Source organism: Pseudorca crassidens, chromosome 12, assembly GCF_039906515.1.
Source record: "Pseudorca crassidens isolate mPseCra1 chromosome 12, mPseCra1.hap1, whole genome shotgun sequence".
NCBI classification, from domain to species: Eukaryota; Metazoa; Chordata; class Mammalia; order Artiodactyla; family Delphinidae; genus Pseudorca; species Pseudorca crassidens.
The window spans coordinates 20,835,769-20,863,690 of NC_090307.1; the positions used below are offsets into that span (position 1 = coordinate 20,835,769).

The window sequence follows — 27,922 nt, forward strand, 5'->3', positions numbered from 1 at the left end:
TCTCTTTGGATTTGGCTTTTATCTCCTTTTTCATTGTATTTTAGACTTCATGGTCTTGGTGGAGTTTTACTCAGTCTTGGCCCTCTGCCCCATATTTTGTAAGGACATTTGTGATTGCATTTAGAGCACATCCAAATAATCCAAGATAATCTCCCAATCTCAAAATCCTTAACTTAATCACATCAGCAAAGACCCTTTTTCTGTTCCAAATAAGGTAAAATGTGCAGGTTCCAGGTTAGGACCTGATATCTTTGGGCACTACTATTCAGCCTATTATACCCTGTCCTCTTGAATGAAGATACTGCATGTCCTCCTGCTTTTAGTCCTGGAGAGTCCCATTTCCTGCTCCAAACCAGGGCAACCCTCACCCTTATGCAGCACTCTCTGGAGTGTTTGATTACTGTTCCTAGCCTACAGGTCTTTTCCTTTAACCACACTGCTCTTTACTCTGAACATTTATTGCACAGGTGAATTTGACTTAGAAATCACCCAGGTTTCTTAGTAGAATCATTGTGAGTAATTTGAGAGTTTCCTTTTTAGACATGTACGATCCAGGTACACTTCCAATCACTTCCCCATTCTTCTGCTCTTTTTCATAGTATATTCTTCAAAGAGTTATTGCATATGTACTATATTAATTTCATAACTTCCTATTCCATCTTTTTTTATTCTTTTATTTTTTGCGGTACGCAGGGCTCTCACTGTTGTGGCCTCTCCCATTGCGGAGAACAGGCTCCGGATGTGCAGGCTCAGCGGCTATGGCTCACGGGCCCAGCCGCTCCGTGGCACGTGGGATCCTCCCGGACCGGGGCACGAACCCGCGTCCCCTGCATCGGCAGGTGGACTCTCAACCACTGTGCCACCAGGAAAGCCCCTTCCTATTCCATCTTTAATCTGTAATAATCTGGTTTCCAGCCCCACTCCTTCACTGAAACTGCTCTTGCTTTGGTCACTAATAACTGGTATAACCATATAAACTATCATCCAAATGAGGTTATTTTGAAAGTGAAAGTAGATTCTACACTAAGCTAACTACTACTCTAGATACTAACTACATGAGGGCATGATGTATAAAGCAGGACCGTCCCCAGAAAACTAGAGGGCATGGTTATCCTGTCAATGGTAACCTTGAAAAATTCAATATTCACTATTTTATCTTTGTCTTACCAGCATCTTACCAGCTTTTAAACACAGCTAATTTTCCCTCCTTTTCCAATGTTTTTTCTCTTTTCTTCTCCCATACCAATGGGTTTTTTTTTGTTTTGTGTTGGTTTCCTGTTACTTTTCTCTAACGGGAGACTCCTGCTTTTTCCTGTTGTTGGCCACTCTTTTTATGCCTGCTCACCTCCTTGCTCCTTCTCTACCCAGTATCTGTATCTTGGACTCTCTTGAGGCTCAGTTTAGCCCCATCTCTTTCCACCGAGTCTCCTGTGACTTTAGGTGTCATCCGTTTGCTGGTAATTCTAAATTTATGTCTCCAGACCAGACTTTTCTTCTGTGTTCCAGATTCAAATATTCAGCTACATTTTGTTGTCTCCTCTGGGACATCACATAGGCTCTTTAAAAAGCATTCTCATTTTTCCTATATACACCCATACCCAAAACTGTTTCTCTCTCAGTCTGCTGTATCACAGAAAATGTTGCTACCAGCTTAAAGGCTGTTCAACTCAGAAACTCACCCCATCCAGTGCATCTGCAATTATGCTTCTTTTTACCTCAAAAACTCATTTCAAGTGTACCTACTTTATTTTCATTTCTTTACCACCACTGAATCACACTTTTCCTGCAGCTCTTTTTCACTTTTGCTACTTGGAATTCATTCTCTACACAGTAGCCAGATTGATATGTTAATAGACACACACATGCATAACTGATATACTATTTTTGTAAATATTAAATTAACAAAATTTCTCTTCACTTTAATTCTCGCTGCCCTGTGTCTTCATAAGAATTGACTCAGTGGTTTCAGTGCCTAAAGGGAAATGAAGATACTAATAAATATGCACATAGTGAAAAGTTCTAAGATATGACATGAGGATTTTAACCAGAACTGAAAAGGAAGCATAAAGTTTGTATTGGACAAGACATGGTACCTCAGTGGACAGGGATATGCAAGGAGAAACGAAAATATTAACAGGTCATCTCTAATTTCCCTGACACACCTCTATAGGGTAAAACCCTAGGACAAGGAGGCAACAGTTGATAGAAGCCCTAGGCAGGGAGGGAGGGAAGCCAAAACCAGAAGACTCTTAGACTCTTGTCCATTGTGGCCTGTAGAATTCTTGGAAAGGAATATCTCAGAAGGCTGGGTGTTGCTATGGAGGGAAATGGTGGCTTGATAATGCTAGGCAGAGAGAATACTGGTGGCAAAATCTGCATATAATATAAGGAATCAGTTATTCCAGCATATTGTCAGTGGGGCATTTGGGAGAAATCTGAGTTGAGAGTCACGGAGTCTGCCATACAATTATCATAGCCAGGGGAAATGTAACTCTCAAATAGAAGTTGCGCAGTGGACAGCCTACTTGAGGTCCAGATGGAAGACAAAGCTGAGACTCAGATGTAATAGTGACAGAAAGAGTTTAGATTGGGCCAATTCAGGGAGGGGAATTATGGGATCCTATTGTGCTGAGAGAAAAATTCTCAATGTCTTCAGATGCAAATCTTGTCAGTCAAGGCCAACAGAGTTCCCAGCAATGAGGGGGAATAAAGGCTGACGTGGAAGTGGTGAGGATCCACATTTAGTCCAACACACCGAGAGAACATACATGCCTCCCTGGAAGCCATCTTGAAAATGGCTTCCCTGGAAGCCATCTTGAAATTGGCAAAGGTAGGGCTTTTGTGAAGAGAAATGTATATGTGACAGGGAGTTAAAACTTTGAATTTCATGACTATCTGAGAAAAACTTAGCTAAACTGAAGGAGGCGGCTTTAAATGAAAAAGAAATAAAAGACTCCTTTCATTGACAAGATTGAGATTTGTGTCTTTACTCAGCAAGAATTGGGGATGATGAGAAAAATAAGAGTAATCATAGACAGTAAACAGTGCTATGTGACTTTGCACGTCTGAGGTAGCGTGTACAGCTTTTAAAAATCTTGGTACACTTAAATTAGATCTTAGCTCTCTTCTTTTTTATGTCCCCAAACCGTTCCTATTTCCTTTGGAATCTATGCTTGGTAGCATGCATGGCACATGATCTGGCCCAACCTCACTCCCTAACTTTTTCATTCTATTCTTTCCATTTGCTCAGTGACATGCAACTGCACTAATTATCCATTACTCTCTCCCAGCCTGGGGCTTGCTCAGTTTTTCCCTCCATCTGGAATGTTCTATGTTCCCAATATTCACTTGGATTCCTCCTTTGTATCCTGTGGTTTCAGCTTAAATGTCACCTCCATGAAGAAGTCTTTCCCTATCTAAGCTGTCTCCATTCCCCATCAATATTATGACTAATCTATAAAGATATGTCTATGTCACAGTCTTAGTTTATAGCACTCATTACGATTATAATTATTGCACCAATCTTTGTCTCCACAAGCAAATTATAAACTCCTTGAAGATGGAGATCACATTCGTATTGATCACTGTTGTTTTTCCGGTACTAGTTCAGTCATTGGTACATGGTTAGTATTCAACAGACATTTGTGAATGAAAGAATAAAACTTTATATTCAGCGGTTCTGTATTAGTAACAATTAAATATCTTAATCACTATTATATAACTTCCATTGATTTTCTAAATGTACTTCCTCCTTTTTTCCCATAAACCATAAACTCCAAAAGAAAACCCACCCTGAAATATTAGTTCCATTTTTGTCTTATAAATTCTTACCTTTGTATCTTTTTGTTCATATAATAACTTCTTTTATCTGAATAGCCCTTTTCCATCTCTAAAGATTTTGATCTTATTATTTAAAGCTCTTTCCACATACCATATTCCCTATGAGGCTTCTATGAACCTTAGTTTGATACTCTGTATTCTGTTGGAATTTTGTCTTTATCTGTCTAAAGGGATCTAAATTTCTTACTTGAACTCTAGTCACATACATACATATACAGATACACACTTTTTTTTTTCCTGTTAGTGAAAGATACATAGATTTAACCTTTGGTTTGCTGGTACCCTTAGCACTATGCCTTACAAGTGAATAAAAGGCACTAAATAAATACTGGTTATTTATATTAAGAAAAGGAAAAAATATTTTATAATGTCATCCATTTGAAAACTTTTTTCTACATCTACATGGTTACTACAGATTATACCTATAACATTAGAACCACACCCAAATGACTAATTTGTTAAATTCCTATTTATATATTTTAAATGCATAAGAAGGTTCACAAAAGTCAAGGGGAAAGACTGAGTGCAGAGACTTTCAGAAGTAGCATTCAGTAGGCTTTTGCCAAGTACTGAAAATTGTAGTAGGAGCTTTACATACATTGTCTAATTTAAATTTAAGCCCACAATATACATCTTAAAGTAAATGTTATAGTCAATTTTTTGAAACATCTTATTTCAGGAAGAAATAGGAACAATTAATGACAAATAAGGAGCCATAGCTACAAAATTAAAATACTGCCACTGTTAAGAGAGTTCCACACCAAAGACCAGTTTTTTGCTTGAATAAAAAGAAAAGTAGCTGAGGGAAACAACCACAGAGTCAAAGAACAGTACAAGAATTAAATCCTTAAGAAATATTAAGAAGGTGAAAAATTATTCTACTAAGAGGTATTTTGTCAAACTTACATACAGAGTCAGAAAAGATATTAGCAAAGACAGGGAAATTAAGGGACTGTCATTAATTTATAAAGAAGAATGTTAATTAAAACCTGAAAGGAATCTGGGAAAAATTACTTCTGTTATTTATTTCAAGAAATCTTTTGAATTGCTAATGAGGACATTTGGATTATCTCAGGAATAATTGCCTTAGTATTTATTGTATCAAATTATGAATTTCCAAAGTTAAGGTGAAAGAGAAAGATTAGTCACAAATGAGAGAAAAGGAATATAGTAATATGGAAATAAGAAATTGGTAAATAAAAAATAGGTGAAGATTATACTTAGGTAAATAGAACGTAGGACAAAACCTAGGTGCTTAAAAAATACCTAGTATTCAACAATTACAATGGTGTCTGGAGAGTTGCCCCTAACAGTGAACCCCAATTTCCCATTATCATATCAATGGACTCAGAAAAAAATATAATAGAAGGAGGAAGAGGAAGGGGAGAAGGGGGAGAAGAAGACATTATCACTGAAAAACAGGACCTCTCCACCAAATCAGAAATTTTTTTTTTCTTTTTTCCCTAGCTATAAGGCCAATAAAACTTCAAGGAAGCATAGTATATAGGCCATTCTTACCATATTGCCAGTAATCTTATACAAAATGATCTTCAGATCACAAGTGAAAAGTTTATATCAACCAAAAATCCAGGCAAGTATCACTCCGGCTGCCTCAAAAAGCATCAGGCACCCAGAAGTTCCTTATTCCTTCCTCTAATCTCTCTCTTCTCCATTACATTCATTTGTTTACTAAACTGTCAGAACAGAACTGGGCAGAAAGGGTAAGAGAGGAACTAATGTGCTTGGGCACATTTCTCTTTACAGTAGTCCAGGTAGAGGTAGAAAACAGAAGAGATAGGGCATCTATTTATTCTTGAGCTTTGCTTTTTCATATACTCCACTTGGCAATCAGGAAAAAGTCTATCGAACACAAGGGGAAATAAAATGGGGTCAGGAGCAATTCAAACGACCAGGGGGTTGACACACATTGATCTAAATAGATCTTCCTTTATTTCAGAGTAAATAGATTAAAAATACTTAAATCTAAAATAAAGATAAGAATGGGTTAAAGTAATGAGACATAAGAAGCTGATAGGATAATCCTTTACAAAACCAGTAGAAGGTTCTTTCATAGAAAACTGATGTTTTCAGGTTTATTTATAAAAAAATTTATTAAAAAAATCAACTCTCTGAAAGAGAATTGGAATATAATGAAGAAAGAACAGGATAGGATAAAAAGACAGCATGATGAAATGAAGGAGGCAATGGGTAAATAAAGGAAGAACTGCAATAAAATTTAAAATCCAAGCGCACAATTAAAACCATTATTGGAGGCAAAGATTTACAAAAAGCAAAAGTTGTGATGTGAATGACCAACCTGAAAATATGCAAAGGATGTTTAGAGAAAAGAGTAATGTGTGAAAAATAATGAGAAGTTTAATGATGGGATGGAAGTCAGGAAATATTTGTAAGAGTTACAGATGCACCTTTAAAACACATCAAAATAAATGGAAACGAGTAATTAATGAATTGAAGAAAATTTCCATGAAAGAGAGCAGTGTCAACCTTTCTGAATTCCAGCTCTGGGATTTTCCAGAAAATTCCAGAGAGGTTTTCCAAAAACCTCTCTGATTTTCCAATTTCATTCAGATCTATTAAATTCTCCTACCTGCATATTAATGCAATCTGCTATCTATCTTCATTATGGCATTTTAGGGTATTTAAGATAGAGAGTATATCATTTTTTGACTACTCCAAAATCCTTCTGATAAAGATATTTGCAGTGGAGAGAGTAGCTAGTTTATCCCTTAACCTTCTCCTGTCTAGGTCAAACAGCAGTAATCCATTTTATTTTTCTTCAAATAACTGGTTTTCCATGGAGATACTATCTCTGATAGCTTCTGTGAAAGCGTGGCATCCTTCTGTAAGAGACGATTACATAAATTGAATATGTGAGATAAAATAGACTGTTGTAAATATGTTACTTCTAGGGCTTGCATATCAGTTTAACATTTTGGTGTTAACATATATTTCAGGAGTCATAGAATAAACATCAGCATTTATAGAAAATGGCTCTGGAATATCCTTATTTGGAATTTTTTAAATTGTGGCAAAGTATACCTAACATAAAAGTTAAAATTTTAATATTTTTAAGTGTATAGTATAGTACAGTTCAGTAGCATTAAGTATGTTCACAATGTTGGGCTACCATTGCCACCATCCATCTCCAGAACTTTTTTCATCTCCCAAAACTGCAACTCTGTACCTATTAAACAATTACTCCTCATTCCCCTATCTTCCCAGCCCCTGGTAACTACTGTTCTGTCTCTTTGAATGTGATTACCCTAGGTACCTCATATAAGTGGAATCATACACTATTTATTCTTTTGTGATGAGCTTATTTCATTTCACATAATGTCCTCAAACTTCATCCATGTTGTAGCATGTGTCAGAGTGTCCTTCCTTTTTAAGGCTTATGTATTCATTTGTTGATGAGCTCTTGGGTTGTTTTCACCTTTTGGCTATAATGAATAACAGTGCTACGAACATGGGTGTCCAAATATCTCTTAAGTCCCTACTTCTAATTCTTTTGGATATATGCCCAGAAGTGGAATTGCTGGATCATATGGTAATTCTATCATATGGTAATTCTATGTTTAATTTTTTGAGGAACCACCATACTGGTGATTTACGGCTGCACTAGTTTACTAGTTTACTAGTTCCCACTAGCAATGCACAAGGGTTCCAATTTCTCCAGGATCTTGGTGATCTTAACCACAATTTTTTTCTCTCTAGGTGGAATGATTATGCGTTGAAGAAGATGGGAAGAGCTAGGTGGCCTTTAGAACCCCACCTGTCCTGGCACTGGTGATGCATTGGCTTCAAGCAAACTCTCTGAATAGTTCTCTGCTTACCCAAAAGAGTTAGTAAAACTTTTATTAATGTGTGATTTTCTCTTAAAGAATAGATTACACGCCCAACTTCATCCTTCAGTACTCATAGCCATATATTATTCAGTGCGTATGTGTCCCCATGTTCTGCTGTTGACACGATAAGAATGAAATATCTTGAGGATGGAGAGAGTATTATATTTACTTGGTGTTCGCGTGTTGAAATGGGAACAAAAATAGTAGGGTCTTTGCCTTGGGTTAAATCCCTAAAAACAGCCCTTGACATGAAGATTTGTGTAAAAGTGATTTATTATGAAGTGCTCCCAGGAGAAATCACTAGGGGGAGAGGGGGAGAGGGAAAGAGAAAGGAGGCAGGCCAAACATGGTTGCTATATCTAGGGTGCAATATTGTGGAGCATTCTCTCCCCACAGAGAGTTACTCTGGCTCAGTCCTGCAGGGGGACTCTGGAAATGAGCTGGCTTACACTGCAGGATCGTCTCAATGAGGGCATGGGGGCTGGAGTATTTACCAGCTATTGCTGAGATCTGATCTGGAATTTCCAGCTCTCCAAGTTCTGGCAGCCCGAGGCAGCCCTCCGACACACACGTGGGTATTTATTGGCTGTAGGGATAGAAAACATACTGAGCGTGTGGATGAAAAGGATCCAAAGGGACTGACAGTCTCTGATACACATGTCAGAAAGGCAGCATGTATCCTGAGGATGAGAATAGACAGGCAGGGGTTAGGGTCATGTGCATGTCGTATCAGCCATTTAATAGAAATAACATGAAGAAAGAACTTTGTATCAAAACTTTATTTATTAAACAAAAAATGCACCATTGGAATAACATTTCTATAAAAAATGAATACGAGACTGTTCTACAGTGATTACAAAACCCCTTTTTCCTCGTGTAGTAGTATACAAGATCATGTGTAGAAACAGTCATCGGTTTAAACTGTAAGCAAGTTTCCTTTCTCATAGAACAAGATTTACACTTAAATATTGCAATCACTAGTCTAATTTGGTTAACAATGCTAGAGTCTGACAAGTTAAAGAAACTCTTTGTAGGCTCAAAATACTTTTTAAAAAAGGCATTTTGTAGCCACAAAAAATTTCTTTTTCCACTAAGGCTAGTTAAAGCTGTAGTATACCCATTGCTACCAAGTAAACCTACCACTAGCACACTAACAATCTGTTTGAATCGCAAAGCCCTTTGAGAGAATGAGTAGCATTGATCTGTAAAATGCTATCAGAATATTGTAGGTTTGGTGGTATTGTGTTTGAATGACCCTGGAGAGGGAGAAGGCGGTGATGACGGCGATTCAGTGGAGGCTTTGCCTGGGCGTATCCTCATACTCAGCAGTGGACGATTCTTTTCCAAAGTGGTCCCTCTGAGATATGGAACACTGCAGCTTTAACAGCCGTATCTAGATTCCCAACCAGATCTCCCTTTGTATCATAAATTATCCAAAAAGAAGCCACTCTAAATAATAAATTAAATATTACTTATAAAAAGTACACCCCAGACCCACCCACCCAGCCCCCAAACCAGCTGACAATTCACAAAGTTCAGAATTGTCAGGTTTACCCTTCGATAATAAAAAACAGCATTTTTCCTCCTCCCCAACCTTCCTTTCTTGCATCTGAGAACACACTGAGATACCTTGGCCCATGCCTCTGTGTTTGCGACATCTTGTAGAGTTTTGCTGTTGCTCTCCAACCAACGAAAAAATCATAGGATGACAATGTACAAAGGCTCTCTACTGAGAGCAGGAGAAATCCTTCAGAGAGTGCAACTAGAATTCCACCAAGTGAACATTATGCAATAGCGGGAACAGAGAGCCCAGACAACAGGCTTCGTGTGTGCTCTCCTGTATAATATCACTGACGAGGAACTACTCAGGCATTTCTTTTCAGAATCAGGACATTTTGGAAGCAGGTATTTGGATAGCAAGTTACACTGAGGCATGGGAGCACATATTTCAAATGCAATGGAATACCATACAAAACATCTATCTATGATTTTTCCAAAGTCTGATTTAATTTGAAATGCTGGAATCAAGTGAAAAGCTTTTCTGTACACTATGAAAGTGATTTCTGAAAGTTACCAGAGAAATACAAATTATTATTATGAGTAAAATGTTGCTTTGAAAGTAATTTTAAAAAGAGATGGTAGATTGGAGTGTATGACTGCTCTGCTGCTCTAGAATGCTCGGGGTTCTCTATTGTGTATATGGGTTATAAACAGGCTAGGATACTAACCTCTGGCTTTAGGAATGGTCTGCATTTAGATGAAGTAAACTGGTCCAGGAAGGGAAAGCAACCTTGTTCCTCATCTATTTTAAAGTTCTGACGGTTTTGTTTTTTATTAGCACAGCTAAAAGTAAGGAATTTTTCTATTTTTTCTCTCTCTCATGAACTAGAAATGGACATTCTGAAACTACAAGGAGTCTGAGTCTGGGACACAATTTTATCTAAAAGGTAAGGTGATCTCTTTAGAGGTGGGTTTTTTTTTTTTTTTTTTTGGTTAGAATTCCAGTCCAGCAGTCATGTATGAGACACTCTATTACATTTGGAGGAGACCTGAAGACGATTCTTTAAACAAAGTCAACAGACAGATGTATCACAAGGGTGGTTAGGAACGAGCAACCATCTTCAAGCACAGACTACAAAGGCTTCCAGAAAGACTTGTACTTAGATTCTTTATCAGAAAAGCCAACAAGTGCCAAACATTACAGTTTCCAGATGTTGTCTGGAATGACACACTAATGTTGGACAGCTCTCCTTCTGTAGCTCTTACCAATGCAGGGGACGAAAACATACATGTCATTGTGAATCACCCTTATTTTGAAGAGAATAATGTTATATCCAACTCCTCCCAGGAAGCCTTAATAAGTTCACCTCTTATATCCCTGGCTTGATATATTTCCTTTTTTTCCAGCTTGTTCAATTGTGTGTGCATTTTATAATGCCCAAATATCAAGTTCCATTATTTAAATACCCTAGAAGCTTATAGCTCTGCTCTACAAAGAGGTAGCTATGACTAGTTTCTTACTGAAAGTGAGTCACTAAGAAATATTTAAATTTTGGCTAGAGCATCCTCCAAATATGTTTTATGCATTTTGAGCTATCTGCATTTTTGTGAGTTTAACAGATGCAGAACTTTCTAGAGGAAAGAAAATAGCTTTCTTATCAGTATGAAATGAAAAATACCAAACTTTTTCAAGAGAAGGCTCTTGCCTGACAGTTCAGCAGAGTGCAGGGAAGGCCTGAGGATGCCCCGCCATGTTTTATTTTCTTCTTTTTCGGGGAGAAATGACTCCTGGTGGCAGAGCTGCTGGTTGGCTGTCAAGCATCGCTATGGGAGTCAAAGAGATTTATGAGCTTAAAGGGCCCTGTATGTCATGAACCAGACTCAGAGACAGATTTCTTCTTGTCAGGAGATCAGGAGACTGGGAAGTTAAAGAGTTACCTATAAGCCTGGGCAAGCAGCTGTACACACGTGTGAACTATCTGAGAGAATGGGGAGCAGAGTTGTACAGAGTTGCAGTCAAGTTGTTTCATATTCAAACCATTGGGTACATCTCCCAAGAGTCTCTTGTGAGAATTTAAATGGATTCTACTCTATATACAGTGCATGGAGCTAAGATTTATTAGCATTGCCAATTACTGAAATAAACCATTGGATTTGTTTAATGAAGAAAGTTTCAAGAGCATCCACTGAAATCAAATAATGTATATTTTCCTATATTTTAAAAAATGTATTTCCTAGGGTCATTGACTTCAGAGGAGTCTAGTATGTTGTGAAAATGCTAGTGCTCTTGATTGTGCAGATACAGTCTACAGATTGAAGATGTGACTAATCCCTGAAATCCGAGATTTGTAGCTCATTCCAAACTGGACACTCAGGATGACCTTCCTCGGATGTCAAATGCCTTCAGAGTCTGTTCCGTATTTGTGAGGATTAGAAAGGGAAAGCCATCCTAGGACCTCGAGAAGATAAGGCTGGTCTAATGAACATTTTCTTTTCTGAGCTAATGGATTATTTCTGTAAGACTCAATATCATGTTATGAAATGCCTTGTTCCACGTCAGTGGACGGTTGTTTGCCGAAGCACCCTAGATGTTGAATAAGAGTTATCTGCCCCATAGGATAACACCACATAGCTCTTCAGAAGGACTTCATGAAAATATAAGTAAATCGATCAAGCACTCTTTGTTGAAGGAACAATTTCACAAATGGACCGGACTTTCTAATGAACCATTTGAACAAGCCCTCTCTTTGACATAAGATTTCCTTCCCGACATAAAACTGTAAAAAAATAATCTGAATTATTACTTCCGTTACAGTGCCATTTTACTCAAAATATTTCATTCAGGGATTCATATATAATTACCCACCTAATAAAAGGAGCTATTAGGCTGTAAAGATCCTATCCCTTCCATGCTCTTTTAAAATTATGACCTACTCAAGCTTGAAATCAAAGGCAGAGCTGAAAGGAATAATTCAGCTGAAACTCTCTTACTGGGTTTTCAAGTTGCCTAACTGATAAATATGCAAACTGGCTCCCTTTTGGCGATTCAGCTGCATAAATGGATTAACTCCAAATGCAGCTTCAAATTCAAAAACTAAAAGGGTGCACACAAAATCTTTTTAATTTCACCTAGTTGCAAGCTGTAGATAAACACGGCAGTGGGAGTTTAAGATTCTATGTCACAATGAAGATGCAGTTTTAAAGAGTATCCACTGGGTTTAGGATGTGTCCCAAGTGTCAAGTGATGCCGTCCCTCTGCTGCTCTCTGACTCTGGGCAGGCATGGTGCAGAAGGTTTCCTTGACAACAGAGCTCGGTGGTTGTCACCTACCAACACGGCCTGCTCTAAGTCAGTGAGGACTCTGCTGGTGGAAGTGACATCACTCAAGAGAAGGTACTGTTTGAAACTGCCTTCCATTTTCCTCCCCTCCCTCGTGATGGCTCTGCCATTTCCACAGAGGGTTTCAGAAAGGTGGGTCAGGAGGCCAAGGGATGTGTGGAGACAGCCACCTGGCCAGGGCTGGTTGCCAAGGGGAACTCAGGGAGGGATGGGGTGGAGTCTAGCCAGACTCCTGAGGGAGATGGACTTGGTGAAGCTTTGAAATATCATCACAGTGTGGTATGGCATGAAAGCCACCCAAATTAAAGTTTCCTATTACAAGCTTAAGCACGTCATTATCATGTGTCTGAAAAGATTGCATATTGTATCTTCTTTTAGGAAATGGACTGGTTGCTGGCAGGGTGCCACTAGTTGCAGATTTCTAAATGTTCCTGTTCTCCAGACATCAATGTTAACCAAGAGTGGATTTACCAATACTTGCTAAAATGGGTGAATTTTATAGCCACTTGCTGAATTCCACCACCTGTGCAAGAATGACTTGAGTTACAAAACGTAAGCATTTGCTGCCTTTTGTTTACTTTTTTGTGCTGTCAGAAAAACATCCAATCCTTTGGTGCTATGTGGTGAGAAAATTCCCATGGGTGCTTTGTACCTTAAATCTGAAAATAAAATAGTGAGCTTGCGCTGATTTGCCATGGCAGGGTACAGGCTTCAATAATGCACTTGCATTTTGTAAGACTAGACCTACACATAGAAGAAAATGACAGGCCTTGATGAAGGAAAACGTAAGCATCTGTCATGACACTGTGGTCACTGCAGTGGCAAAGGCCCAGGACTATTCTAGCAGCTTCGGCTTTGACATTGCAGTGAAGATGTATCTTTGCTTTTGTTAAGGGACCCCAGAGTCATCATTTTGAAACTCCTGATGCCTATGAAAGAAGGGATGCTTATTCCTTCTGAACTGCTTCAGGATCTTCCAGAACTCAGTGGTCCTGACGGTTAACCTGTACACTGGATAGAGTTCTTGGACACAGGTGTGCTGTTTACGGGTAATAGGTAATGCTGCAAAGGTCCCGGAAGATTCAACTCATCAATTCGGCAATGTGTGTTAAAAGGCTGAGCCTGTGATAGCGTTAAGTTGCTTCATTAGCCCTTCCAAACTTGCCATTTGTTCGCTCAAATCATCCTGTTCATACACCTACAGAGAGAATGAGAGCAAAGCATTAGTACAGGTGGATATCGGTGCACTCCTTTGGTTAAGGCAGGGCCATGTCTAATTGATTCACCGTATTCTCATGCATGGCACGGTGGCCCATAGCCAGGGGCTGTGGACTCAGCATATCATCATTGAAGGAAGATGCTGGTAATAAAAGAGGCAGTGATGAATGACTGTCTGCTATTTCACTGTGTTCATCCTTGTGAGGAGGCAAAGGCTTTAGTGTCAGAAAAAATCTTGTTTCAAATCAAGTTCTACCAAACTGTGTGATCTTGGACAAGTTAGTAAACCTCTCTGACGTGTAGTTCTCAGATGTAGAAGGATGATGATGATATCTATTTCATAGGCTATTCTCAGCATCCTGTGACATGTTTAGTGCTTATCAGTGTTCAGCACATGGTACATAGTCAACATGTTCCTTTTCCTTTCCATTAGGATATGAACAGAATTTACATCACCAGGTCTCCTTTCTTTGTAACACCACATAGGCACTTTTTTATGTGTGGGAACTTGACCTGAACAGTGAAAAGTCTGAGGATTATGACCTTAGTTTGTGTGTGAAAACAGAATTCTCACCCCAAACCAGAACTGCCTCTGTTCGTGGTTGTAGAGGTGACCTTATGACACGGGTTGATTGGTGGATAAAATGGAAAGCCTGAACTGCAGAATCTTAGTGACCATACTGTCTGTAACTCTCCCTTACCGTGAGCCACTAGGATCGTGTCATTAATAACACCTCGCTCTTAGTGAGCACAGACCCCCTGGTCACTAGCCTCAAGGATTTGGATTCAGTAGGTCAAGGAAAGGTTAGAAACTCTTCCTTTTAGAAAGCTTCCCAGCTAATTCTGATGGTTAGCCAGTGGGGAGAACAAGGCTGTGGTGTTGATTTGAATCCCAGTTCTTCTATAGACTTGACCTTTTGAGTCTGTCTCCTTATTTGTCAAATGGGAATAGCAACCTTACCTCACTGGGTGGCTGGGAGGATTCCCCAGGTCAGTTTGGCGAGTGCTAAGTGCTCAATAAATGTTAGGATCTTTTTTCTTTTCCTTTCTCAAAATACCCTTTGTTTTGACGTATACATACCGACTCTACCGGGTTATTCTTGGTTAGCTCATTCATTTGATGAACTTATTGAAATTATTGAACCAAATTGAGGCCTGAGGCATGACGTTTTGCTCTGTGGAGGCCAGGAAGCATTACTCAGTACTATGGTCAGAATGTATATTAAGTCCTGCCAAATAAACACCCGGGATGCCATGAGAACACTGGTGGAGAAGAAACAACTTGTGGTATTAAACAGTCTGGAAACGGTACCTTCTTGTGGGAATCTCAGCCTGCCAGTGAATGATCTGGTCATGTAATGTGTAATCTTCAGAGTTTAACAGGGATTGAAAGATGTAGCCAATTTGGCCCCAAAGACTGACCTATGTATGAGGAGGGATGCTGAAGTGAACTGATTAATTTGATAACTCCTTTCCCAAAATGATGTCATAGTTATCTGTGTAGTTTTCTCAAATTATTTAGATCTTGTCCAATCCAGCAACATCACACCACACGTAGCTACTGGATTTTCAAAATATGGATAGCCTGAATAGAGGTGCATCGTACACATGAAATACACATCGTATTATGAGCACTTAATACAAAAAAAGTAAAATATCTTAATAAATGTTTATATTTATTGCATGTTGAAATGATAATATTTTGGAAGTACTGGGTTAGATGAAATATATCATTAAAAGTAATCTCACCTGTTTATTTTTACATCTTTTCATGTGGCTCCTAGAAAGTTTTAAACTACACATGTGATTCACATTATATTTTTATAGAACAGTGATGATCTAGATTATTTGTCCCATTTCTATATTTCCTTTAACATATTATATAATCTTATTGCTGTTCATATTATACTTTTGGCTGTCACTCTTTGGAGTCACTATATTTTTTTAATCAAACTTTTAAAACAGTTTATTTTTTTATTTTTATTTTTTTGGCTGCATCGGGTCTTATTTGCAGTACGCGGGGTTGCAGTGCACGGGCTTCTCTCTAGTTGTGGAGTCCAGGTTTTCTCTTCTCTAGTCATGGTGCACAGGTTCCAGAGTGCATGGGCTCTGTAGTTTGCAGCACACAGGCTTTCTAGTTGAGGCACGTGTGCTCAGTAGTTGCGGCGTGCAGGCTTAGTTGCCCCATGGCATGTAGGATCTTAGTTCCCTGACCAGGGATCGAACCCGCATTCCCCGCATTGTAAGGCGGATTCTTTACCACTGCACCACCAGGGAAGTCCCTTAGAGTCAATCTTAAGTGCAAAAACTGGGCCACCTGACATGATTCCTTATGAGATGAGATATATAAATTTAGGAATTTGATCTGAATTAAGATATGGCTAACAACTGTGACACTAAACTATTGCAATATGTAAACAGCTATATCCTGACAGAGCAGTGCATTAGATTCTTGTAAATTTGAATCTTTTAAGTATGAAAGTATGTTAATTATATAACATACTTCTGCACACATTCACACACATACACATATCCAGATTGTCTGATCTCCAAGTGTTAAAATATTTTATTATTTGTAGTACTGAAAACAATAAAATCAAGAAAAAATTTATGTTAATTCAAATGAGGTGATTCTAATCTGGGTTTTTTTGCATCTTTTTTTCCCCTCCAGTCCTCTAATTTTTCAAGGTATCATATGTGTTAGTACCTTAGCCTTCTTTTAAATGTTTTCTCTTGAATTATATTCAGAAAGACTCCAGAGTTTTCTAAATTGCTGCCTTCAGGCAACGTCTTTTTAAATTTCCCTCAAAATGCATTGTTGGGGGAATTGTTTGCTTTCTCAAAATTTCGATTTCTTTTGGTCCCCATGGAGTTTTTTCAGAGTTTTCTAATTTGATCACTTTTTAGCTGCCTCCCTTAGTTGGCAAACTTTTCTCTCATTAAATAACTAAACTTGCCCCTCTAAATATATCAGTTCCTTCTTTTTTTTTTTTCTTCCTAAATTCTTTCCTTCATTTCTTCATTTTGTTTTCCTCTTCTCAATTCTGTATTTCTAGGCTATTTTATGATTTTATAAGTGACATGTATAACTTCAGAAGGCTCCTCAGAGTATAGCTTTATTACTATTTTTCTATTTTAAAGAATAATTATATAGTTATATTTCCAGGTATGCCAAGGTGTTTCATCTCATTGATGAAAATGTGTGTGTGTGTATAATTTTTTTTTACATCTTTTAATGTGACTCTTTGAAACTTTTAAATTACACATGTGGTTCATATTATAGGATAGTGATGATAGTGTATATCTATCTACGTATACACACACACGTGTATATTCATATATATACACGTGTGTATATATACATATATGTATGTAAAGTCACTCATTCTGTTGCTATCTGCTTGTATTTATAAGGTTGGCTTTAAGTACCAACGATTTTTTAATATAACTAAATCCCTGATACAATGTTTTTCCCTAAAGTTTCTTCTCTTCATATGTAAGTGCAGGAACTAAACAAACAATAAGAACAACAAGGGCTTGGGGTTAATGGGGAGTGCTGGTTGGCTTAGACTGCATTGCACAGCAGTGCTTCCCTTAATGGGGCATGAAGTTCAAGGATGGTCTTACATTGGCTGGATCCTCTGTTGGTTTGTGGCTCTCCTCAGACACTTCAGGGGCTGTTGGCACAGATACAGGAAGCAAAGGAGATCTTGCCTTTCCAGCCAACCCAAGAGAGGCTGTTTTGACATGAGTCTTGGGAAGAGTAGGCCCTAAAAGGAAAACACAGAGTGATGAAAGTACTGTATGAAACACCCTGGAACAAACTCTCAAGCATGTAAGCTGAATCCAGTCGGTTGGCATTGATTTTAGGTTATTGTTCATTCTGTAGTCTAGAGATGGATTCTGACACAATGACAGGCTTATTTTATTTCTACTGAATCGAAAACAATCCCGATTGGGCCTCTCCAGGTGAAGCTCCACCAGTCATACGTAATTTCAAGTGGATTTCAAATCTCCCTGTGAAAGGTTGCCTGGGAGTTGCAGACTGTTCATCACACCGTCTAAAGTGTCAGCCCAGCTCATTTGGGGCCAGCCTCAGCTTTGAGCCAGAAAGCCCTGGGCTAAACCACCTATAGAAGCCATGGAACTGTGAGTGCCAAGGAATATTTGTGCAGTTAAAAGAGATGGTTGCTCTGATCTGGAAATGCGTGTTAGATGTTACGGTACAAAACGGTCCTTTACGGCTAACCTGATTGAATATCATTATTGATTTTCTTTTGGAAAAGAAAAAAGGTATGATTCTGTCCTGATGAGTATTAGTGTCTCTCAATGACATACATTCTAATCCTCATGAAAATCATTTGAGTAACTGCTGAGTTTCTCCCAAATGATACTTTAGTCTGCTATAAACAATGGCTACCTTTTCTTTTTGGGTCTAAAATTTGCCTTGTAAATTCTGCTTAGATTATAGCAGTAATATAACTTTGTCCCTATAGTCTAAAACAAAAAGTTTATAAAGGCATATCGAATCAGCTAGTATACCTTACATACGTAAGGACTTTTGTCATTCTTAGTACTATAACCAAGACCTCAGCATAGAAGGTACTGAAGTCATCAAAAGAAGTTTGCCTCAGTTCTCTTCTATCATCAGTGATGATGTTTAAGTTCTAATGATCCCAATGGTGTACTATATATTTTTGGGGAAAAAAGTTATTTTGACCATACTTTCAAAAACATAATTCTAGTTAATAAAACTCAAAAGTTATTCTACTATCAGAGAAATAAGGGGTATTTGCTTACTGGGAAAGAAAGAATGCAAACAATCTAGGAGGCTAGCAATTTGCTAAATGCTAAATCCCAACAAAAGCACATTTTTTCATACCGTGGCCTAGCATTTAATTCCTTCATATTTATATTCTTTCACTCTTTTTCTTAAACCAAGGCTCAAAGTCTGCAGTTAGAATCATTTATCACTAGAGGGTTATCTGAGGTTTTTGGTAACTCATATGAGAAGAGATATAGAGACAGGAGAAACAAGAATAATTTTCTTAAGGAAGGAATATTTATGGAGTTCCTACTAAGCTCTAGACTTATGCTAAGCATTTTAGTTTATTTTAGGCAAAATAACATAGTGCAGAAGAATTTGCTACTTACCAACCCAATCTGAATTCAGATCCTATAAAGCCTAACTACGTACTACATATGTAATTCCTTGTTCAACTAATTTCTCTTGCCTGTTTCTTCATCTATAAAATAGAAATAATAATTTGTGAGGATTGATAAGATTAAAGTGGCTGCTTTCCTGTAACTTGTTCAAAGAGAGCTAGCTATTATTAATATTTAATTGCCAAAACAAGCCTTCTATCTCCAGTTCATATATGAGGATACTAAAATGAAGAGAAATGGAGTAACCTGCTTAAGTTCATACATTTCAAAAGGGCAGACAGAGCAAGGATTTGCAACTGAGCAAATTAAGGTTTTATCATTGATATTTTGATCTAGTCCATCCAATTTAAATGAGGCTTTCGAAGAAGCAATGTAAAAGAATATGAAATCTAGTTCAAGACTATAAGTAACCTGAGGGTAGAAACCATTTATTGTATTACAGTTTCTTGTAGTTAAATTATGTTTGAATTTAAAGGGGAAACAATGAACTTAGCATTAATTTAAGCTACTTTTATCACAATGTTGTTTAAATTTATACAAACATAAAACGTGGCATAACCTTTATAAACTTGTAGTTCTAATACTATGCTATAAAACCAAAACATGTTTAAAATTAAATAGCAAAGTCCTATACACATACGTTTGGTACTCACTGCTGCGCCACAAGTGATTTTGGGTTTGTCTTACATGATCAATTTTCACTCTCAGTTTTTTTCTCTTTGAACAATAGGCAAACCTTCATTTTTCCAGAGAATGTAATGCCAGCTGGTTTTCGTTAGATCTGAAGAAATCATTTATATAGTAAGTCTGCCTCTGACTATAAACACAGTGTTCCTAGAGCCAACTTAGTTGTAACCCCAAATACAAAGGCAGGCATTTAAAAACCCTGGCGGAACGATGCTATAAAATGGCCCTCTACATAGTCCACCTTGTGTAATTCACATTAATCTTATAGATGATCACCTAAGGGAAAGCACAAAGTTTAACGAGGAATTTTCATACAGTACTGGTGAACGTTGAGAATGTATCTGTTGAACTCCCACTTTGAATTTCATTTTCTGAATTCTGTTTATAATCCCTTCGAGAATGTTCACAATATTCTGATGAAAGCTGAACGTAGCTTTATTGCCATGGAAAGTTGTTCCTCCTATAGGTCACATTCTGTGAGTCACCTCTTCCTTCCCTACATTTGGTAGAACAGAGTAGCGGCATTTCAACAATTAACACTTTATGTATATATCTTTTATATGTTTTGTTACAATTTTGACTTTCTTGATGGTGTATGGTGAAATCTAATTGTTATTGAATTTTAAATTTTAGGTTTTTTTAAAAATTGAAGCATAGTTGATGTACAATGCTGTGTTAGTTTCAGGTGTACAGCAAAGTGATTCAGATATATATATTCTTTTTCAGATTCTTCTCCACTATAGGTTATTACAAGATACTGAATATAGTTCCCTGTGCTGCTATATGGTAGGTGCTTGTTGGTTATTTTATATATAGTAGTTTGTATCTGCTAATCCCAAACTCCTAATTTATCCCTCCCCTCCATCCTTTTCCACTCTGGTAACCATAAGTTTGTTTTCTATGTCTGTGTGTCTGTTTCTGGTTTGTGAATATGTTCATGTGTATCATTTTTTAGATTTCACATGTAAGTGATATCATGTGATATTTGTCTTGGTCTGATTTCTTAGTATGATACTCTCTAAGTCCATCCATGTTGCTGCAAATGTCATTATTTCATTCTTTTTTATGGCTGAGTAATATTTTGTGTGTGTATATATATATGTGTGTGTGTGTGTGTGTGTGTGTGTGTATGTATATATATATATGTATCTATATATATATCTCACATCGTCTTTATTCCTCTGTTGATGGACACTTAGGTTGCTTCCATGTCTTGGCTATTGTAAATAGTGAACATTGGGGGGTGCATGTATCTTTTCAAATTAGAGTTTTCTCCAGATATATGCCCAGGAGTGGGAATCGCTGGATCATATGGTAACTATATTTTTACTTTTTTTTTTTTTTTTTTTTTTGCGGTACGCGGGCCTCTCACTGTTGTGGCCTCTCCCGTTGTGGAGCACAGGCTCTGGACGCGCAGGCTCAGTGGCCATGGCTCACGGGCCTAGCCGCTCTGCGGCATGTGGGATCTTCCCGGACCGGGGCACGAACCTGTGTCCCCTGCATCAGCAGGTGGACTCTCAACCACTGCACCACCAGGGAAGCCCTATTTTTACTTCTTTAAGGAATCTCCATACTGTTCTCCATAGTGGCTGTACCAATTTACATTCACACCGACAGTGCAGGAGGGTTCCCTTTTCTCCACACCCTCTCCAGCATTTATTGTTTGTAGATTTTTTTGATGATGGCCATTCTGACTGGTGTGAGGTGCTACCTCACTGTAGTTTTGATTTGCATTTCTCGAATAATTAGCAATGTTGAGCATCTTTTCATGTGCCTATTAGCCATCTGTGTATGTCTTTTTGGAGAAAGGTCTATTTAGGTCTCCTGCCCATTTTTTGATCAGGTGGTTTATTTTTTTTGAATATTGAGCTGTACGAGCTGCTTGTATATTTTGGAGATGGATCTCCTCTGTCGCAGCATTTGCAAGTATTTTCTTGTATTCTGTAAGTTGTCTTTTCATTTTATTTATGGTTTTCCTTGTTGTGCAAAAACTTGTGTTTGATTAGGTCCCATTTGTTTATATTTGCTTTTATTTCTATTGCCTTGGGAGACTAAGAAAGTACTGACGTAAGAAAGTATTGCTACGATTTATATAAGAGAATGTTTTGCCTATGTTCTCTTCTAGGAGTTTTAAGGTGTCATGTCTTATATTTAAGTCTTTAAGCCATTTTGAGCTTTTTTATGTGTATGGTGTGAGGGTTTGTTCTAACTTCATTGATTTACATGCAGCTGTCCAACTCTACCAACACCACTTGCTGAAGAAATTATCTTTTCCCCATTGTATAATCTTGGCTCCTCTGTTAAAGATTAATTGACCATAGGTGTATGGGTTTCTTTATGGGATCTCTGTTCCGTTCCAGTGATCCATATGTCTGTTTTTGTGCCAGTGCCATGCTGTTTTGATTACTGTAGATTTGTAGTACTGTCTGAAGTCTGTGCGGATTTTGCCTCCTGCTTTATTCTTTTTCCTTAGGATTGTTTTGGCAATTCTGGGTCTTTTATGGTTCCATATAGGATTATATGTTCTAGTTCTGTGTAAAAAGTCATGGGTAATTTGATAGGGATTACATTAAACCTGTAGATTGCTTTGGTTAGTATGGCCATTTTAATAATATTAATTTTTCCAACCCAAGAGCATGGAATATATTTTAACATTTCTTTAAATAGTCTTCAATTTCCTTTATCAATGTTTTATAGTTCTCAGCATGTAAGTCTTTCACCTCCTTGGTCAGGTTTATTCCTAAGTATTTTATTTTTTTGAGGAAATTTTAAAAGGGATTTTATTTTTAACTTTCCCTTTCTGATATTTCATTGTTAGTGTAAAAAATGCAACTGATTTATGTATGTTAATCTTGTATCCTGCTACCTTGCTATATTTATCAGTTCTAGTAGTTTTTGTGTGGAGACTTTAGGGTTTTCAACACATAGTATCTTGTCATCTAAATATAATGACAATTTTATTTCTTCCCTTCCAATTTGGATACATTTAATTCTTATCTGATTTCTGTGGCTAGGACTTCAAATACTATGTTGAATAGAAGTGGTGAGAGTACGCGTTCTTGTCTTGTTCCAGATTTTAGCAAGAAGGCTTTCAGCTTTTCACCACTGAGAATTATGTTGACTGTGGGTTTGTCATAAATAGCTTTTGTTATGTTGAGATATAGTCCCTCTATTTCCACTTTGGTGAGTGTTTTTAATATGAATGGATGCTGCATTTTATCAAATGCTTTTTTCTGCATCTGTTGAGATGATCATGTGTTTTTTGTCTTTTGTTGATGTGATTGATGTATCACGTTGATTGATTTGCATATGTTTAACTATGCTTGTGACCCTGGCATGAATCCAGCTTGACCATGGTGTATGATCCACTTTATGTGTTGGATTTGGTTTACTAATATTTTATTGAGGATTTTTGCATCTATATTCATCGAAGATATTGGCCTGTAATTTTATTTTTTGGTAGTGTCTTTGTCTGGTTTTGGTGTCAGGGTGATGGTGGCTTCATAGAATGATTTTGGGAGTGTTCCCTTTTCTTCAAACTTTTAGAAGAGTTTGAGAAGGATGGGTATAAGTTCTTTAAATGTTTGGTAGAATTCCCTAATGAAGCCATCCAGTCCTGGACTTTTGTTTGCATTGAGTTTTAAAATTATAGGTTCTATTTCACTTCTAGTGATCAGTCTGTTCAAATTACCTACTTCTTCTTAATTCCGTTTTAGTGGGCTGTACGTTTCTAGAAACTGTCTATTTCATCTAGGTTGTCCAATTTGTTGGCACATAATTGTTCATAGTAATCTCTAATGATTCTTTTTTTTCCTGTGGTATCAGTTGTTATTTCTCCTCTTTCATTTCTTATTTTGTTTATTTGGGTCTTCTCTCTTTTCTTCTTGGTGAGCCTGGCCAAAGGTTTGTTGATTCTGTTTATTCTGTCAACAAAACCAGCTTTTGGTTTTATTAATTTTTTCTGTCTTTAAATCTCTATTTTATTTATTTCCTCTCTGATATTTATTATTTCCTTCCTTCTGCCGACTTTAGGTTTTGTTTGTTCTTTTTTCTAATTCTTTTAGGTGGTAGGTCAGGTTGTTTTTCTTGTTTTTTGAGGAAGGCCTGTATGCTATAAACTTTCACCTTAGGACTGCATTTGCTACATTCCATAGATTTTGTATGGTTGTGTTTTATTGTCATTTGTCTTGAGGGATTTTTAAAATTTCCTCTTTGATTTCATTCTTGACCCATTGGTTTCTTAGTAGCATGTTGTTTAGTCTCCATGTAATTGTTTTTTTCTCATTTCTCTTTCTGTGGCTGATTTCTAATTTCATGCCATTGTGGTCAGAGAAGATGCTTGAAATAATTTCTATCCTCTTTAATTTGTTGAGACTTGTTCTGTGTCCTAGTATGTGGTCTATCCTTGAGAACATTCCATGTGTGCTTGGGAAGAATGTGTATTCTGTTTCTTCCAGATTTAATGTTCTGAAGATATCAATTATGTATAACTGTTCTAGTGTGTCATTTAGGATCTCTGTTGCCCTATTGATTTTCTTTCTGCAATCTGTCCACTGATGTCAGTGGGGTGTTAAAGTCTCCTACTATTATTGTATTCCCATTAGTTTCTCCAGGTATGTCTGTTAGTATTTGTTTTATGTATTTAGGTGCTCCTATATTGGGTGCATATGTGTTGAGTGTGATATTGTCTTCTTGCGTTGATCCTTTTATCAGTATATAGTGTCCTTTATCTTTTTTTATGGACTTTGTTTTAAAGTCTATTTTGTCTGATATGAGTATTGCTACCCCTGGTTTCTTGTCATTTCTACTTGAATGAAATATCTTTTTTGCTCCCCTCACTTTCAATATAGGTGTGTCCTCCACTCTAAAGTGAGTCTCTTGTAGGCAGCATATTGTAGGTTCTTGTTTTATTGTCCAAATGCCACTCTGTCCTGTGATCAGAGCATTTAGTCTGTTGACATTTAAGGTAATTATTTATAGGTATGTATTTATTGCCACTTTAAATCTTGTTTACCAGTTGATTTTGTATTTCTTCTTGTCCTTTATCTTTTGGTTTTTCCTTTTGTGGTTTGATGGTTTTCTTTTGTATTGTGCTTGAGTTCTTTTCAGTTTTGTGACTCCATTATATGTTTTTGATTTGTGGTTACCCTGGATTGCAAGTATGTTAACCCATTACTATATCTACTTGCTTGAGACTGGTAGTCATATAAGCTCAAACACAGGCTAAAAAAATTATATTTTCTTACTCCCCTCCCTGACACTTTGTAATTTTGATTTCCTATTTTACATCTTCATGTTTGTTTATCCTTTTGCTGTTCACTGTGTTTATCCTTTTGCTGTTCACTGTGTAGTTAAAATCACTTTCACAAAATTTTTTTTTGATTTTTAAAAAATATATGTACTGGTTTATTTAAGTGATCTACAATGCTTTTATGTATTTGCCTCTCCTATTGTGATTTTTCCCTTTCTTATAGATTCTTGCTTCTTTTCTATTTAGAGAACACCTTTCAATATTTCTTTCAGAGCAGGTTCAGTACTGATGTATTCTTTTGGTTTTTGCTTGTCTGAGAAATTCTTTCTCTCTCCTTCCATTCTAAATGCTAATTTTGCTGGCTAGAGTATCCTAGGTTGCAGGTTTTTCCCATTCAGAACTTTGAATATATCTTGCCACTCCTTTCTGGCCTATAAAGTTTCTGTGGATAAATCAGATGATATCCTTATGGGGGGGTTCACTTGTAACTATTTGTTTTTCTCTTGCTGCCTTTAGAATACTCATTTAACTTTTGCCATTTCAATTATGTCTTATTGTGGGTCTGGTCAGGTTCATCTTGTTTGGGACCCTCTGTTCTTACTGTACCTGGATATCTTTTTCCTTCTGGGATCCCTATTATGCATAAATCGGCACACTTTATATTATCCCATAGATCTCATGTGTTACTTTTTCATTTGTCTTTCTGTCTGGTTGTGTAATTTCTGTTATTCTGTCTTCGAGATCATCATTCTTCTCCATTAGTTTGCTATTTTATTGCCTGTTACTTGGTTTTCATCTTGGCAATTGAGTTGTCTAATTTTGAATCTCTCCTCTATAGTTTCTTGTTACAGTGATCTGCATTTCCATTGATAGTCTTCCTTAACTCCTTCAGTATTTTTATTACCTCCTTTTTGAACTCAGAGTCTGGTAGACTGGAGAGGTGTATTTCATTGTTTAAAACAAACAGGGGATTTCTCATTTTTTAATTGGGAGTGGTTCCTCTGCTTTTTCATTTTACTTAGAAACAAACAGTTATCTACTGTGGCTCTGAAGGGCTGTTTTTATGTGGGAGTGACCCTGTGTGAGGCCAATATTCTTGGTGCAAGAGGGCCATTTTTTGGTATGGATGCTTGCCACCTCTTTCCTCAGGTTGTGCTGGCCCTTGTCCTGATAAAGGGTGTGTTTGGTGTTGTCATGACCAGAGCCTTCAGTGGATGTGGGGTGAGGCCTCCTCTTTGTCCCATAGTTGTCACAGTGCTTTCAGGGACAGGGTCTGCTCCCCAGTTGTTGGAGTGGAAGCCCCCAGATCCAGTGCTCCCCAGTTGTTGGAGTGGAAGCCCCCAGATCCAGTTTTAAGCTGTGGTGTGAGCAGGTGGCACTAGAGCCCTCCCACTGGGAAGGAGTTGCTGCATATTCCTCCCCAGGAGCTGTCCACCAGGACATGCACTCTGTGACGTTGCCTGCCACCTATGGTGGGCACCCACAAAGTACACTGTTGTAGGCTCTGCCCTTGGATCAGTCTCTGTTGTGGGAATGCCAGTGTTCAGCTCGAATGTCCCCCAAGCACTCACAAAGCTGCTGGTGTGAACTTGCTGAAGTCACATACCAGCACCCACTGTGGGACCACAAGGAATTGGCTCAGATTTATGCCCCACATCCACGTGTTGGCAACCCGCCTGTGCATTCCCAGAGCTCGTAGCAGTGCCCACTGTGAGCACACTGAGATGAGACTGCTATGGTGGGTCCACAACCTCCCTTTGGGCACATGTTGACAGTGGGCCTCCTATGGCAAACCCAGCCTCCATCCTGTGCACATTCCCAGTTGTGGCCTCGACCACACTCCAGGGCCTTCAGGCTGTCTCTGTGCAGCTAAACCAAGTCCTCTCTCTAGGTCTGTCTGCTCAAGTTTGAGTTTCAGAACCCAGGCACTGTGCGTGGCAGCAGACATGCGTCTCAGGCTGGAAAGTGCAGTGAGGTGGCAAGGACTGTCTGTGCTGCCTGCTACAAGCCAGTTGCTGCACTTTCCTCTGAGACTCCCTATCTATCTGTCCCTGCTGACCTCCCAGCCAGAGAAGGAGGTTCCCCGGGTGAGGGAACATTTCCTGTTTCATAACTCCCTGCCAGACATGCAGGTCCCATCTCAATTCCTTTTTTCCCCCTCTTTCATCCTACCCAGTTATGTGGTGATCTTTCTTGCAGCTTTGGTTGTATGAGATCTTCTGACAGCATTCAGTAAGTAAGTATTCTGTGAGAATTGTTCCACACGTAGATGTATTTTTGATGTATTTGTAGGAAGAGAGAGGTGAGCTTCCACATCCTTCTAGTCTCCCATCTCTGCCTAAATTGTAGTTTTTAAATCTTTAGATAACCTATTTCTGAAAAATTTACATTTTAACCCTTAAACAAACACAGGCAAATATGTCTAACATATTCACAAATTAACACAATTCACTTTAGCATATATATATATATATAGCAATACAAAGAGTTAACACAAGAAAAAGTAAATGGTATGGGCTTAGCCTACTATGCAGGAAATTAAAACAGGCCTGTTGTACACTTGGAAACATGTAAGAATAAAGATTCTTTTATAACTTATCAGACTTCTAGTTTTGCAGAGAGAAATTATAGTTCTATTAAAATACATTCTAATGGAATATTTGCTGCCTCAGATCCTAATGACTTGGGCAGATCCACAGTGTATTATACTGCATCTGAAATACTTGTATTATTACAATAAGATGCACATATGCCTGAAGAGTACCATAGCTCAAACCCATTAGAAAGAAGATAATTGATTGTCTGGGCAACAGTTAGAACCTACTGAGTGTTGAATACATGCAAGATGCTGTGCATTTTACAAAAGGAATTAAAGCCATTGCCTCAGCTCAAAGACCATGCAGTGTTTGTTTGTTTAAACCTCATGTTACTGCCTTCTCTCAAGTAATATTCACAGATTCAAATCAATTTAGAATGCTGGAACCCTGATGGCCCTTGAAGTTCATCTAGTGACCCTCCCTTTATTTTGCTGGAGACAATACTGAGGTCCCTGAAG

General features: G+C 37.9%; 1 protein-coding gene across 1 annotated transcript in view; it reads right to left on the reverse strand.

Annotated features, from left to right (window-relative positions):
- Nucleotides 1-9,218: 9,218 nt before the first annotated feature.
- The window catches only part of LOC137203278 (netrin receptor DCC-like), a 99,837-nt gene continuing 81,133 nt past the window's right edge, over nucleotides 9,219-27,922 (reverse strand). Inside the window, exons 6-7 of the mRNA XM_067699055.1 lie at nucleotides 17,391-17,533; nucleotides 9,219-13,743 (exon numbers count right to left, since the gene is read on the reverse strand). Of these exons, the coding sequence (XP_067555156.1) occupies nucleotides 13,654-13,743; nucleotides 17,391-17,533 (233 nt within the window). The 3' untranslated portion in view covers nucleotides 9,219-13,653. The remainder of the gene's footprint in view (nucleotides 13,744-17,390; nucleotides 17,534-27,922) is intronic.